This window comes from Trichosurus vulpecula, chromosome 1 (assembly GCF_011100635.1).
Source record: "Trichosurus vulpecula isolate mTriVul1 chromosome 1, mTriVul1.pri, whole genome shotgun sequence".
Lineage (NCBI taxonomy): Eukaryota > Metazoa > Chordata > Mammalia > Diprotodontia > Phalangeridae > Trichosurus > Trichosurus vulpecula.
Window position 1 is genome coordinate 426,301,093 of NC_050573.1, and position 15,434 is coordinate 426,316,526.

The following is a 15,434-nucleotide window of genomic DNA, read 5'->3' on the forward strand; positions in this document are numbered from 1 at the left end:
GCCTAAGGGGAAAAGTAACAAGGGGGTCAAATAGTTCATGCTAAAGACATTAAACTACATTTAATGATGGAATAGGGAGTCAGAATTTCATACAGTAGCATATTTGCCTTCAATGTAGTTTTTGGTAGTTGAGAATACTTCTTCAAACATAGTTGGCAATGATGAGCTCTCCCCAGTCTCGAATTAATGATAAACTATAGAGAACATTTTTTTTTCATACTACCATAGTGGATAATATTTCCATCTCAACTTATGGGATATCATTGTTTCCTGTTCCCATGGCAACCAGAGGACTTTAAATTGCCAAAAGTTGAGAGACATTTTTGATTAAGGCCAGAAATAAGTTAACAAAAGACAAATGTTTCAAACAGAATGCATGACAGTGTGGTAAAGTTTTTGACATTTGTTTGGGAAGATTTTCTTGTTATGCCTTTGCTTGGGAATAATGCAGTGATTTCCGTCATGTAGCAGTAATAGCTTCACACCACTCTGCCATGTGTTCAGAGAGCAGATTTTGTGCTTTTCTTGAAAAGGATGGACCGATTGGCCTTGGCAGCAATCAAGTATAATGTAGGCTTTTGGAAACAACTTTTCTGGCACACCTTGATGTTAACCCTGTCTAGGATGCCAGTGTAGTTAAACTAGTGGTGAGCTAAGCCTCATTATAGAATCATACAGCAGATTCTCTGTTACACTGTGAGGCTTGGGAGCTGGGTTAATCAAATATTCTGGTTAATAGCTGCCACATATGTTATACATTGATTATCAGGTATTGCACAGACTATGATAGGATATATTTAACACTAACACTACACTATAAATTCATCTATATTTGATCATTCAGAAGGTACTTCAAGGTCTTGCACTGCCACTATAAGCACAAATTATTATTGAGTAATATATTTCATCTATTCAGTTTCAGCCATCCAGCAGCCTCACCTACCCAAAAAGCATCTGAGAACTATGAATGAAGACAGAAAAATCAGAGACAAAAAAATGGAAGCCACAAAATCCACTGACTTACAGTGCATGCAAATGATTAACAATACCTCAGATTCTAAATTCAGGATCTTTTTACTCCTATTTTACACACAGTTTAAACATCTTTGGTTGCTTAGTGCCTAAGCTCATAGCAGATTCTACACATCACATTACAAGGGGAGAGGAAGCAACACTGATAACTGCCAAAAGTGATGGTTGGTGTCAAAGACGAAGATAGAAAACTTATAAAGATCAGACACAAGAACTCACCCCACCCCCGCAAGGAAAAAAAAAAAAACAATACCCCAAATTAAAATCCTATAACACAATATGGCATTATTTGGTATAGGGGCAAAAAGAAGGCCAAAAGTGTTTCTGTATAAAGGATTAGGTAAAAGTGTACTGGGAAGCAGCAAGGGACTGTTGGAAACTAGAAGTTAGAAGACCTGACTCTTCTACTCAATCAATGGCCATGTGACCTTGGCCATATCACTGTAATATCTCCTGACTTCATATATAAAATATGGAGATTGAAATACGTAATCACTCAGGTCCCTTTCAATTTTAATATTCCATGGCTCTAATCCTCAGTTATCTGGAAAATTCAGATATAGAGGACTTATGCATTAGATCCAGAAAACTGCTGGCTAACAGAGATTTTGAGGCAATAAAATGACAAGTAAACCAACTTCCATGATGGAACTTACTCCATTTTTTGCCAGATATCTAATTTAGTATTTGAAACCAACTCTTTGGTATCTAAGATTTTCATGTCATCATAACCATGTTGCTTGCCCTTGATAGAGAATTTCTGACTGAATTAAAATAGTGTAGATAATTCAATATCCTGATAACATAAAATTTTAGTAGCATTTTAATACATCCCCTACCCCCCCCCCCCACAAATGTAGGCTTTACTCAGACATGATAGGTCCCCTGAAGTGTCTTGATTTTTCATTTTTGTCTTTATCATGTGGGGAAAAGAGTAAAGAAGACATTTGATCATTTTGGAAAAGGTTCATGATATCTGTTTATGAAGCAATTTTCTGGATGACATTCTCTTCTCCAAATATATCCTTTTTATATATTGGAGTCGCTCGTCTCCCTGGAGGATGTGTTCGTGGAGCAGTATTAATTTCTTAAATGTGTTTCTGTTGTATCTGCTGACATACCAGAGATATCTGAAAAGAGGGAGCTGTTGATTGATGGACCTTTTAGGGAATCATTAGTTTTCTTAATTATGATTCTGCCTTGGTGTCATTATAATTCAAAGTCTGAATGTGGGAAGTGGTTTTTTTTCCCCAATTGACAAAGGTAAATAAAAATTTAAATAAAGATCTCCACATAATCTGACTAAATAGTTTCCCTTCAATCAACAAGCTTTCTTTACCTTTTTTTTTTGATGGTGAAAACCCAAATAAAATGCTCAGTACAACTGTATAGTTATTACATGAAGCTGAGGAGGCAAAAGCTAAATGTGAATAATTAGTTTGGCATTTCCTATCTTTTAGTTAAGACGGTGAAGGGAAAATCCAGGTTTTCAATTTGTTTTGAATATCAATTTAACATGCCATTTCTGAGGAGGTTTTGATTTGATGAAATAATGCAGTTTTGCACAGAATAATAGAATAAATTATGTCAGTTCACATCCCATGAAAATGGTAGCAAGAAGCTATACATTAAAAAATTTTTTAAAAGTTAATCAAGGCAGATATTTAACATCAATATTTTAAACAGAGCACACAATTTTAGCATTGGAGGCAAGAAATATTTGTGCTATAGTTGTAAAATGTTCTTTTATTAAAAATTTCTATTTTTGGTTAGCTTACAACTTCATAAATTTTCTTTTTTGTTAAGAAATGTTCCAAATTGTGACGGAAGGATAAAAAATTTTACTTCCTCATTTTCCAAGCGTGAAGAAAATGTGATTTGGGGGAAACATAATTTGACATAATTTTAAAAATCTAAACTTTGAAAACCTCAAGCCTAGAAAAATATGCTGTCTACAGAAAAGCTTATTTGGAATGACAACTGTTTGAATATACATTTTATTCACAATTGAATTTTAAAATCAGTAGTTTTGAAATTAGCTAAGATAAACATTTACTATTATGAGATACTGAAGAAAGCTGGAATAGTTCCCCCCCCCCCCCATTGTGAAAGGAGACTATTTGTACAGATTGTTGGATTAACCATTTGGAATTGATTATTTGAGCTAAATAACTAGTTGGACTGATTATCCCCTGCCACTTGTCCCCTTTCACAATTTACTGTTTAGATCGGATTTTCAACTGAAACTAGTTATTTTGATATTGTATAGACACTGCCCTGTTGAGCAATATTATATTCAGTTCATCCTTTTTACCCGCATGTCCAGAAGAATTGCTTAATAATGATTTTGGAGGATATAACTATATCCTAGGTATTCTTGTTTTTTGCTTTTTCTTTAAACAATGCATTTCCTGCCAGTTGGCAGGATTCAATTCAACAAGTATTTATTATGTTAGACGCTGTGCTCAGCTAACAGTTAATCTACTTTCTTAGGCACTGTGCTAAGTTATAGGGACACAAAGACAGAAAAAGTCACAGAAAAAGCTGCCCTCAAGGAGCTTACATACTAATGACATCCAACCCCTGGGGTAAGCCAAATACACAAAAGAATCTTTTATAGGGAGTTTCAACCTAATTACCTAGGTGTTAACACTAATCTAGCATGTCAAAGAAGTTGATTGTGGTGAGGAGGGGTGTGTGTGTGTGATATTTGCAAGTAGCTATTTTCAGATAGTTTGGCTTTCCCAGCCACTCTCCCTGTTCCTTGGGATTCTTCCCCCCCCCCCCCATAACAAAATATTCATTTGAAAGAGGCAGCCTGTAGTAGCGGGTTTTGAAATCAGAGGATATGGGATTTGAATCTTAGGCTTTTGGCATACTACTTGAGTGACCTTGAGTGAGTCCATATAGTTTTGGTGGGCCTCTTTCCTCATTTGGAAAACCAGGAGGAAGGGGGGAAGTTAGACAGATAATCTTTGAGGTCCCTTGAAACTTTAATCCTAAAATCATTCTATGAGCTAGGTTACTAGTTGGAACGATGAGAAAAGGTCACTGATCTACTTCTTCCAGTTTTAATTCTTTGCTTTAAAAATAAATAATACTGGGAGCCTAGGCAGTCCTAGTTATGATTCTTTTACCTTCTTTAAACAAAACTTTGGGTCCTTCCTATTTCTTCCTTGATGTGCTTTCTTAACTTAGCTTTTAGGAAGTTCTGTTTGTATAGCTTGTTACATACAGCTGAGATTCTCCCTGCTCCTGAAAACACCACCCAACTTCTGGAATATGATGTTATGTTGGTGAGTCAGTGATTATGAGGAGCTGTATATTTTCTGCACTGTGATTCCCTCCATTGCCTGACGGAAAACACAGGAGGATGAACAGAGAAGAGGAACTCTGTTTTGGTCCCTAAGGGGAGGGGCTTGGGAAAGGGCAATTATAAGTAATTTAGTTATGATTTCTATGAACACTAGAACAACATTTTAAACACCCTACAAGAATGACATCTGGGACAAGTACCAGCCAAATATGACATACTGTCACTTATTTCTCCTTTAGCTCATGGGTGTAACCAACCTCCAGAGACAGAACAGAATTTTGCATGTCAGACTAATAGCTCGAAACAAGTCTATTTGTTATCAACTCCCTCCTCCACCCCCCCCCCGCCTTCCCCCTTCATCTCTTTCCGGCATCCTTACTGTTTTTGAAGATCTAAAAATAGAACAAAAACAAAAACAGACTTTAAAAAAACCCTCTAAACTTCCCATCCTCATTTCCTCACTTAGATCTTCATGACTTCTGTCCTTTTCTCCAGGCACTTAAGAGAAGCCCGGAAAAATAGCATACTGACTTACAAACATCTCGTCACTATAATTTTTCTAGCAAGTAAGGAAGTCATGGAAATTCTTCCTGTATTAGGGTCCCTGGGGTCCTGTAGTCCTGGAGCTTGTGAAAACATGCTAGAGGGGGGAAGAAAAGACCTGGAGCTGGAGGTCACCCAAATCTTAGACCCAAGCAGGTATAGAAAGGAGTTCGAGATCAACTGTGTTTTAAAAAAAAAATAAATCACCGAATGCAGGTCTATCCCTTTAAATCCAGGCAGCTTAGTGGGAGGGTGGCTTATCAGCCAATAACCTTAGAAATCCAAAGTGTCAAAGAAGATAAACTGTATCTTCAATATAGCTACAGTATCAGTAACACTATTCACAGTAAATCAGAATGTGGGTCAAAGTGCAATGATGTCTCAAACGCGGTAATTAAGTCCAAGGCTCTGACCCAGATTTGGCTCTGTTCTTTGGAGTGCGACAAACCATCTCAGTGTGTGCTTCGCTGGGATCGGCAACTTCGTTTCCTTCTCTCTCTTTCCTTCTTTCACTGTCCCTTTGCTTGTTCTCTCTTACTACCCGCACCCCGCATTTCTCACTCTTCTTTTCTCCTCCCCTCGCCGCGGGGCAAGTCCGGCTTCCTAACTCCTTCACTCTCCTTTTCTCTAGAATAATGAGCTGGCTCTGCTCTCCCCTCCCCCGGCTAGGAGGAGTTTGTGTATTGAATCTGTAAAACAGGAGGAGCCGCGCGGTGACAGTTTCCAGCCTCTCCCAGTGTGTGTCCTTTGCAATTCCCCCCCCCCCCCCCCACGCCGTCCCCCCGCCTTCAGGCACCAGACCCGGCCAGTCTCCAGCAGTTGGGTTTAGAGCCCTCGGAGGTGGGGGTGGGGGAAGGTATATCCTGGGGGCTGGGACGATCCCTACATTCGCCCGGATGCTGCAGTTTAGTAGTCACTAACCCTTCCTCGATTTCCAAAGCGGAATTCCAGTAACATCCTTTCTCTATGTGTGTACATAAAGGTGTTTTTAAATCTCACTTCCCAGCTATCATTTCCCCTCAGGCTCGAAATACGCGCAGCGCATCTCCTCGTCCGGAAGACTACGACGGAGGCAGAGGTCTCCGTCTCTAGATCGGTCATTCTTTTCTTTCTCTTTTTCTCTCTCTCTCTCTCTCTCTCTCTCTCTCTCTCTCTCTCTCTCTCTCTCTCTCTCTCTCTCTCTCTCCTTCCCTCCCTCCCTCCTCCTCCCCCACCTCTCCTTCTCTCTCCCTCTTCCTCTCTCTTCTGTCTCCTCGTCCCAAACTCTTTCCGCCGGGTAGAAAAGCGAAGGTATTTAAAGTTATGAGGCTCTTTTTAAAAAGCATTTAAATCCCCCAGTCCCGCCGCGCCAATAAGGAGGAAGTGTCTACAACAGTCCCAGGTTAAGGGGACCTGGGGTTGGGGGGGGGTTGGGGGTCGGGTAGTGGGAGATGGTAATGAGAAAGAGGAGGAGAAGGTGGCGATCGGGAGATCTTTCGTGGCAGGCTAGGGACGGTGCAACCAACACCCTCGGTCCAGACACCCGACTCCGCGTTGACCTGGCAGTGGGACTGGCTTTTTAAGAGCTTTGCAGATTTTATGGGCACTTGACCCTTGGCCAGCACGCCAATCCGAGCCCCTGCCGGTCCCCTTCCTCGGCTCTCCCTCCTGCGCCGCACGAGAAGAGAGAGATAGCTGCAAGTGCTCCCAGGAGCTGGGAACCTGGAACCTGGAGCCGGGAGCCGGAGCGGGCCCTGCGCGGCCGAGCTCACCTCCCCCCTTCCAGAGCGCGCGGCCGGGTCTGGAAGGCCGAAGGAAAAAGGGCGACCCTGCAGCCTCCCGCCCCTTTCTCTGTCCCTTCTTGCTTCACTGCGCGGGGTGGAGGAGGGGGCGGGGGAGTTCCCAGCTGCTGGGTCTGGAGGGGAAACAAGCGCACCGCCGCCCCCCCTCCTCGGGGCTCCTCGCCGCATTTCTTTGTTTTGAAAGCGCCTCCTCCGCCCAGAGGCTTTTCCCGGGGCGGGCGGTCTCTAGCAGCGGGGGTGGGACTTACCTAAAGGCTCCGCCCCCCATTTTCTCCCGGACGTCTCCCCCCATACCTCCATTCTCGTTCTCCTTGTTTCCTTCCCCCCCCTTCTCTTCCCCCTCTAGTTCTCCCCACCTCTCCCCTTTCCTCCCCCCGCCGCTGCCCCCGGGGCGCGTCTGCACTTGTTTGACATCAAAAAGAGGTTGTGCATTCGAGGTTGGGGGGAGAAGCGAAGGCAAGGCGGAGAACGGACACACCCACGGCCTCCGGTCCCGCCCCTTCCCGCGGGAACCCCGCCTGAGCTCCCGCCCCTCTACGTCACAGCAGGTTGACATTCTACCAACCCACCCCAACTACCAACCCGCTCAGCCCGAGCGGTCGACGCCACCGCCGCCGACGCCCCCCTCTGGGGGGTCCATGGCTAGCTCTATTTATGTTTCGGCCTGGTGATTTGCATAAGCCCCGCCTTCCCCCCTTAAGTCCCCTTACACTCACCCCGCCCCTCTCTCCCCAGCCCCCTCCTCCTCGCGGGGAAGGCCCCGCCTCCTCAGCCCCTACAAGGAGCGACTAGCCCTAGATGGCGGCGTGGCGTCGCGGCGGCGTGTGCGTGTCGCGCTTCCTCGTGCCGTTTATAGGGTCCCGGCACTTCCGCTGTGGGGTTAGAAGCTGCGCGGTCATGGCGGAGCGCGGACAGCAGCCTCCTCCAGCGAAACGGCTCTGCTGCCGGCCCGGAGGCGGTGGAGGCGGGGGCAGCAGCGGCGGCGGCAGCAGCGGCGGCGGTGGGGGCAGCGGCTACAACTCCGCCTGCCGGCCGGGCCAGCGAGCGGGCGGCGCGGCTGTGTGTGGGGGCGGCTCGGCGCTGGGGCTGCTACCGCTCGGGAAGACCCAGAGCCCGGAGTCGCTGCTGGACATCGCGGCGAGGAAGGTGGCCGAGAAGTGGCCGTTTCAGCGGGTGGAGGAGCGCTTCGAGCGGATCCCGGAGCCCGTGCAGCGCCGGATCGTCTACTGGTCCTTCCCTCGAAGCGAGCGGGAGATCTGCATGTACTCGTCCTTCAACACCGGGGGCGGCGCCGGCGGCGGCGGCGGAGACGAGAGCGGTGGCGGAGGCGGCGGCGGCGGCGGCGTCGTCTCCTCGTCGTCCAACTCGTCCGCCGCCGCCGCCGCCGCTGCCGCCGCAGCCGCCGCCGCAGCCGCCGCCGGGGCGGCCGTAGGGGCCGGCGGGGCCGGGGACAGCGGCGACGAGACCCGGCTCCCTTTCCGCCGGGGCATCGCGCTGCTGGAGAGCGGCTGCGTTGATAACGTCCTGCAAGTCGGTGAGTCACAGGACAAATATGCCATTCACTCCCCGTCTGTCCGTCCGCCCGTCAGTCCGTCCGTCGGTCCGTTCGCCCGTCCGTCAGTCCGTCCGCCAGTCGCCCTCTGCCCCCTGCACCCCCGCCCTCAGCATCAGCCTCCCGTGTCTCCCCCCTCCCCCCTCTGCCTGCGCTCTCCGTCTGCCTGCTTCTTCCCCAGCCCCCTTCTCTTGCAGGCGCCCCCCACCCCCAACCTTGTCTCTACCGTCACATCCAGTCCCCTCGAATGAATCCAGACGATAATAAAAAGGTTGCGCTTCCTCTTTCCCACCCCTTTCTCAAACCCCGCACCCCAACTCCAGACCTCTTCCCTACACGCACGCTCACACACACACACACACACACACACACACACACAGACACTCACCACCCCCTCCCACAGTTTTCCCCGAGATCGGGGCAACACGAGTGGGAAATGAATCAGCAAGAAGAGACCCACTCGAAGGGGAGGTTGGGTGTTGTTTTCTCTCTTTTTTCCCTCCTCCTCTACTCCCTGAAGGGACTGGAGAGGGCTTTTTTTTTAGGTGGGTATCTGGACAAAGAGAGGCTTCTTGTAGGGCAGCAGTACCCCCTTCGCGTGGTGTGGGGTGCGTGTTGTGAGTGTGTGTGAGTGTATGTGTGTGTGCGTGTTGGGGGGGGGGGGTTCAATCTGCAGCAGACAATGCAGCGAGCGGCTGATCCCGGGGCGGCTGCCGCTGCTGTCCTCTCTTTCTTTCTCTTCTCCCCCTCCTGCTCAGCCTCCCCTCCCTTCCCCGTTCTTCTTCCCCCCAGTGATTTGAGGGGAGGGGGAATACATTTCCATGCTCTTGAGCGGATGGTCCTTTTCGGGGCTGCCGCGGGTGAGCCAGGGGGATGGATGGATGGCTCCGGGGCTGCTGCGGAGAGAAAAGGCGGAGGCTCCGCCAGTTGCTCTGGGATTTAACTGTTTTTTTTTTCTCTCTTCTCCGGAACCAGCAGCAAAAAAAGGGGGTGAGAAGGGGGGCGAGGTGTCCCCCCCCATTCGCTAGACTCTTCCTCTTGCCTCATTTCTTTCACTCTCTTCCAGAGAGATCTTTTCTCTTTCAGTTTAAAAGCCCCTGAATTAATTAGTGTGTGTCCCGTAAATAAACAGGTCCGAAGATTCCTTTTTAGATTTAATATGTTTCAGATGGCTGTTTGGGATGGCTGTTTGTTTTATAGGGGGTGTGTGTTTTCTCTTCTGTTTTTGTTTGAGATGGGTGGTCAGATTATATTTTTATTGGTGTGCGTTGGAAACCTGGTGGCGAGCGAGCAAGGGTTTCTCTTTCCCCCCACTTTGAGCCCAGCCTTGTCCCTGGACAGATTTCTCTGGACGCTCCAGTTTCTTCCCTTCTTCCTCTTTGGTCCAACCCCCTCTGGCTGTATTTGCCCACTGCGCATCTTCCATAGCGGTGGGGCAATTCCTCTTGAGGGAGGATGAGGAGGGGCATCTGACACTTTGTTCTCTTTTTCATGTTTGTGTCCTTTTCAGTTTTCTGTCACCCTTCGAAAAGGGGAAAGCAAACAAAAGCGTCTCTTTATTTCTTTTCAGTGCTTGTAAAATAGGAGAGATTTGACAAAGGCAGAAGGGCTTGTGATTTAAAGCTACACAACCCCTTTCTCTGACAGTCCCTGGGAGACCCTTTTAAACTCTGTATTTGAGAAAAGCTTTTCTCTGTTCCCTTCTCCACTCCCAACCCCCTCCCTCCTCCTGTCCAGCTCTGTTTCTGTTCAGTGGAGTCGGACTGAAGCAAACAGTTTTATAATTGAAATCCTATCCTCCTCTCTCCTAAATAATAGAGACATTTTTTCCCTCTTTTGTCATAGATTATATGAAATGGTTGGGGCTAAAGGCTATCAAAGGAAATCTGGATAGGGCTTGCACTTTTTTACCTTTTCTTTAGAGTATAACTTTTTCTTTTATTCTAGTATTTTATTTCATTCACACTAAGAAAAGTAAGTTTTGTTTCAAATCCTGTAGGCTATAGGTAATTAATTTGAATTCTAATGTAATCTGCAAATGTTAATTTCTGCTTGGCCATTTATTTTCCACAGGCTGCCTCCAGTGTTGCCTTATTTTAAGTCTTCGTTCCTTCTGCCTTGGGCGTTTGAGGCTATTTAGCCTCTTTTGATGTAGTTAATGTTCTCTCAGATTTTACTTTTTACCTATTTTCTGCCGGTTTGAAAAGGTTGAAGTACATCTATGGTTTCCCAGGGGTGGCAAAGAAGCTCTGGGTTTTTTTTTTTTTTTTAAGTCTTGGTTGGCAATGTTGAGGGTTTTTTTTTTTTTTTTTTTTTTGCCTGTGCTTGACTCTGCTTGCAGGCAATGAGGAATGACAGGAGTGCACATAGGGAGGGTTTCTTGGCTGATTGCATTTAAGCAAGGAATTCACTGTGAAAATAAAGCCAAGGGGCGATAAATAAAAGATGCAATCTTCTGTAGGAGACAGACACACAGCGTGGGCTTTGCCCGCTTTCAGCAGTGGAAAGAGGCCTTGGTGAGTAGTTGTAAAAGAAAATAGTAACTTTTTTGTGTAGTCTCAAAAGGGGAGGGGGCCATTGAGTGATTTTGGCAACAGTAGATGTGAAGAAATGTTATGCATTTAATACAGCTCAAGTGTTGACCACCACCTCTGGAATACTTAATACATACCAAACAAGTACTGTACAAATTGTGGAAAATGTTCTTTTTCTCCTTTTGAGTTGTGCCAATTTCCTTAACTTCCAAGTTGCATTACTTGTTGTGCCAGTCAAGTTGGAGATCTTAGCGGCTACTACGTATCTTGACATTTGGCAGTATGAAATATAAACTTGTTATGACTTTGGGTGGGGGACTAAGAGAGCAGGTTAATGATAGAATTCAATTTAAATTATGATTTGGCTCGTGTTTAAGCATGTGTGTGATAAATAAGAAATATTTGTCAAGGTGAGTGTTTCTGTTCTGGAACTTATTCTCACTTTCAATTTCAAAGCCAGTTTAAAGAGCTTAGTTCTTTTATTGGAATAGGTAAAGATTAAAACCATTTTTAGATAAAAAATTTTAAATTAGATTTTACATTTGTGTAACAGTGGTGACTAAATAAAAAATTTTAAGTTACATGAAGGAATGTTGATAGAATTTTCCTGGATTTTAAATTCAGAGTTACACAACAGGAGATATACATTTATTAAGGAAGAATTCCACTTAGTTGTAGGAATTGAGTGATGAATTTTCTGTACAAAAGAAACCTATTATTTAGTGTATTGGACCGAATTTACTATGAGACTTACATAGGAAATTCCATCGTCATTTGAATTGATGGTCAAGTTTTTTGTGCCGAGGTTTCACGCATTTAACTTAATAAAAAATTAAAGTTTTTATCTTTTCAGTTTACTATTGTCAGATGTGTAGTACTTTAAGTACTTAAAGCAAAACATTCATCAACTGGTTATTGAAAAGTAGTTGAAAAGGCCTAGATTGCTTTACAAAGTACCTCATACTTTCAGTTCTTTTAAATTGGAGAAATAGCATCAAAATTCACAAGACCTGTATTCAAATTCTACTTTATTTTCTTATTAGCTGTGTGTGGGCTGTGGACAAGTCTCCTAACTTCGTTCGGCCTCAGTTTCCTTACTTGTAGAATGGGGGAAAATAGCACCTCCTTCTTTGAATTGTTATAATATATGTATTTAAAGTATCTATATAAGCCTTAAACTATAGAAATGCCAACTATTCTTATTAAATGCTATTTCGAAGGCTTTTTAACCTGGACATCATGACTAACATTAAATAACTGATGCAGGAAACTTAAAAAATCTGAATAATCCCTGCTTCTCTTCTTCCTCAGAATGTATAGATCCTCCTTACTCAGAAATCATACTGTTTTGGTTTGTGTCTGACCTGCAAGGCCAGAGTTTGTGGCCTCCCTTTCTTTTTCCCCACCAGCAGAGAATGAAGAACATCAATTGTTAATCGGAGTTATTTCCTTTAGGAAATAGGGACAATGGATAGTGCTAGGAGTGCTAGAAGTCTGGGAGATATGTAGTACAAACCCAGGCTCTTAGCAAGCAGTATGACCCTGGGCAGGTAGGTCACTTAACTTTTATATGCTTCGGGTATTTAATTACCAAACAGTTAATGAACCACAACAGACAATACCTCTAAGCCATTGAAATTTAAGATTCTCTTTTAGGTTGGACACTTTTGTAAAAAGATTTGATTCTAAAAGTACTTAAGTAAATGTGTCCTGTTTATTGCTGATTGTTAACATTAACCTTGAACCTGTATTCCGTAGATAGCATTAATAGTTATTGTGACACAAACTTTGTCTTTTAATCAGTAATAAAGTGCTCTGTTGTGGATGATATATAAGAACACTAAATCCTAAAATTAACCAAATTTGTATTTTTCATTGCTTTTCCGGGGATTGAGAATATTTGTTAACATGTACTCTTGGATCCAGTGTTATTGCCTTGCTTGCTGTTCCACAGCCAAGACCCTTCTCCATCTTCTGGCTCCAGGCATTTTCTCTGGCTGTCCCCTATGCCTGGAATGCTCTCCCCTTTCACCTCTGCTTCCTGGTTTCCTTCAGGTCCCAACTAAAATTCCACATTCCATAGGATGCCTTTCCCAATCCCTCTTAATTTTAGTATCTTCCTTTTACTTATTTCCTGTTTGTCTTATACATAGCCTGTTGTTTATATTTGTTTTCTTGTTGTCTCCCTCATTAGATTGTGATCTCCTTGAGGACAGGAATGGACTGTCTTTTACCTTTTTTGTATGCCTGGCCTTACCACAGTGCCTGGCACTTAGTGGGTCCTTCATAAATGTTTATTGAGTGACTCTTTAAATTTCAGTTCATCAATGATTTGTTGAGCATTTCACTATTTGATAAAATGAAGGAGTGGATGGAATTAACTAATATGTTTCATGTGAAAAATTGGAAAATTCTTTGGGTGCCTTGATTAGCTATAATGGTTCACAACATAATCAGTAAAGCCCAGAGTTTTGGAGACAAGGTTATTTTTTCTAGCTAAAAAGATTTTTTAAAAAGTTGAATTTTCAGTAACAGAATGTGGAATTAAAGATCTGGGTTAAATAGATATCTCTGCTCTTTCAAAAATCTTAATTTGTTGGCATACCTGGTGTATGTATTAATAGCACACATTTGGTATGAGGAAGAAAAAGCTACCCTGAGGACTTTGACATCAAGTTGATCCACAGGCCAAGTGCACTGTGCTTTGAATTTCATCCCTTTTGCAGATGTGAGGCTTTGTTATCTTTTTGAAACATCAGCATGTGTGCATTGAAAAAGTGAGTATTGAAATTGTTAAAGTGTATGTATTTTTTCTTTCAGCAAAAATACTTTAATTTTTTAAACATAAATTACTCTATTGAATAATGTAGTTAATTTCAAGAGCTGGCATGTGAACCAGTACACAATGCTTTGGACATAGTGGGCGTTCTAATAATTCGTTTTAAGAGAAACTATAAGGATGTCTGTACTTATTTGAGTAAATTTATTTCTTGGGGATTGTCTCCTTACTTGACAGGTATAATTCAGTTAACAGTTAATATTCTAACGCTGAATATTTCCTCTAGAAAGAAATAAACCAGTGGGCCTAGCTTTTAAAACAGCAGCAACAAAACCCAAATATAAAGGATTTAGTTTAAGAATAAGAGATTAAAGGCATTGACAGAGTATTTTCAGTGAGTAGAGCAGCAGGCCAAGGAATGACACCATAGTCTTTTTCTTTTTCCACCCCCTTGCTTGATCTGGTCTTTTGGTTATGTGAAGATTGGATTTTTGCGTACTTATAGAAAAAGTACATTGGATTTTTTTATATTGACCCACCAGACCATTTAGTATAGTTAGTTTTCTTTATTAAAAAGTCTTGGACATTTTATTTCTCAGGAGTGATTTCTGGTATGTGAGAAAATTAATTCTGATCAGAACCAGGGAATGAGAAAAAGATTTTCTGGGGTATGTATTGGACTTGAACTGGTTTTGCCCTTGAAGTCTGCTTATTTTTGCCCTCTTAAGAAGCCAAGAAGGTTCACACCTTTTTTTTTTCCTCTGAAAGTAGGTGATGAAAAGTCAGTATGATTTCTAGAAATTTGTATCATGGAAATTTGAAGGATAACTGGAAATTGATTTAACTTTAGTCTATTACTATTGGAAAAACTGTCTAGACAAGAACTTAGTTTTCTTAGTTTTAAGCTTTTTGACATAAACATCTCAGTATTCTCAGTATTGACCTCAATGAGCTATAGAGGGAATAAATTTTTTTAAATACTAAAGAATCTACATTTGCCTTAAGAATGCCAACATCAAGTGGTTTGTTCAAAGAAGATACAAAGTATCTGTTCCTTTCTTATAAAATGATATTTAAAATTTTGAATTTAGTGTGAAGAAATCCTTGTAGTGGATTTTTAAAAAAGTGGTTAGATGAGATTAAAAAACTGATATCACAGTTGTCTGTAGAGAGTCCTGTTTTCTGCTAAGAATGCTTTGGGCACATCTTTCAGTTCTTTATAATTAAGATACTTCATTTATCAAGAAAGTATAGATTAACTAAATCCTGACAAATAATATCATAAGTACCTTATTATTTAAAATGACTGTGGGCTAACTATTTTTAGATCAGATTTTAATTATAGACTTCTATATGGATATCTAATTTTTAATAAAAGTTTTATTCTTAAGATTGTTCTTGAGTGATACCTAGTTGTTTTAATAGCTGAATTTCTCCTCCTCTCCCTAGATATTTGATTTTTCAGAAATAACTAGGAAGGGACAGTGACTTAACCAAATCATATTGTTTGTAGATAATCTTATCAAATTGTAATGAGCCCTATATAAGTATACATGTCCCATTTCTTTTTAATGAAAGTATATTGAAATCTTACTGGATGTATTTATGATCATCATTATTGTATAAGTATTGGATAATTTTAGGATTCCAGTATAATTAGACCCTTAATTACAATATTGGATTGTGTTAGAAGGATTTTTCTAACTTTTTAAATTATAAAATATGAAGTACTTCTGGTTGACATTTTAGTCTTATGCTAAATAATTTGTGTTTAAGTATAATACTAGCATATACAGAATAGTGTAAAACACATAATTTTAAGAATAATTTTGTACTTATTTAATCAGATAAATCAGAAACTCATTTAACAAATTAATGTACCGAAAATTTAGATAAC

General features: G+C 42.4%; 1 protein-coding gene across 1 annotated transcript in view; it reads left to right on the forward strand.

Annotated features, from left to right (window-relative positions):
* The first annotated feature begins 7,554 nt into the window (after positions 1 to 7,554).
* ZSWIM6 (zinc finger SWIM-type containing 6) overlaps positions 7,555 to 15,434 on the forward strand; it is a 214,738-nt gene continuing 206,858 nt past the window's right edge. The window contains exon 1 of the mRNA XM_036741249.1: positions 7,555 to 8,206. Coding sequence (XP_036597144.1) covers positions 7,570 to 8,206 — 637 coding nt within the window. The 5' untranslated portion in view covers positions 7,555 to 7,569. The remainder of the gene's footprint in view (positions 8,207 to 15,434) is intronic.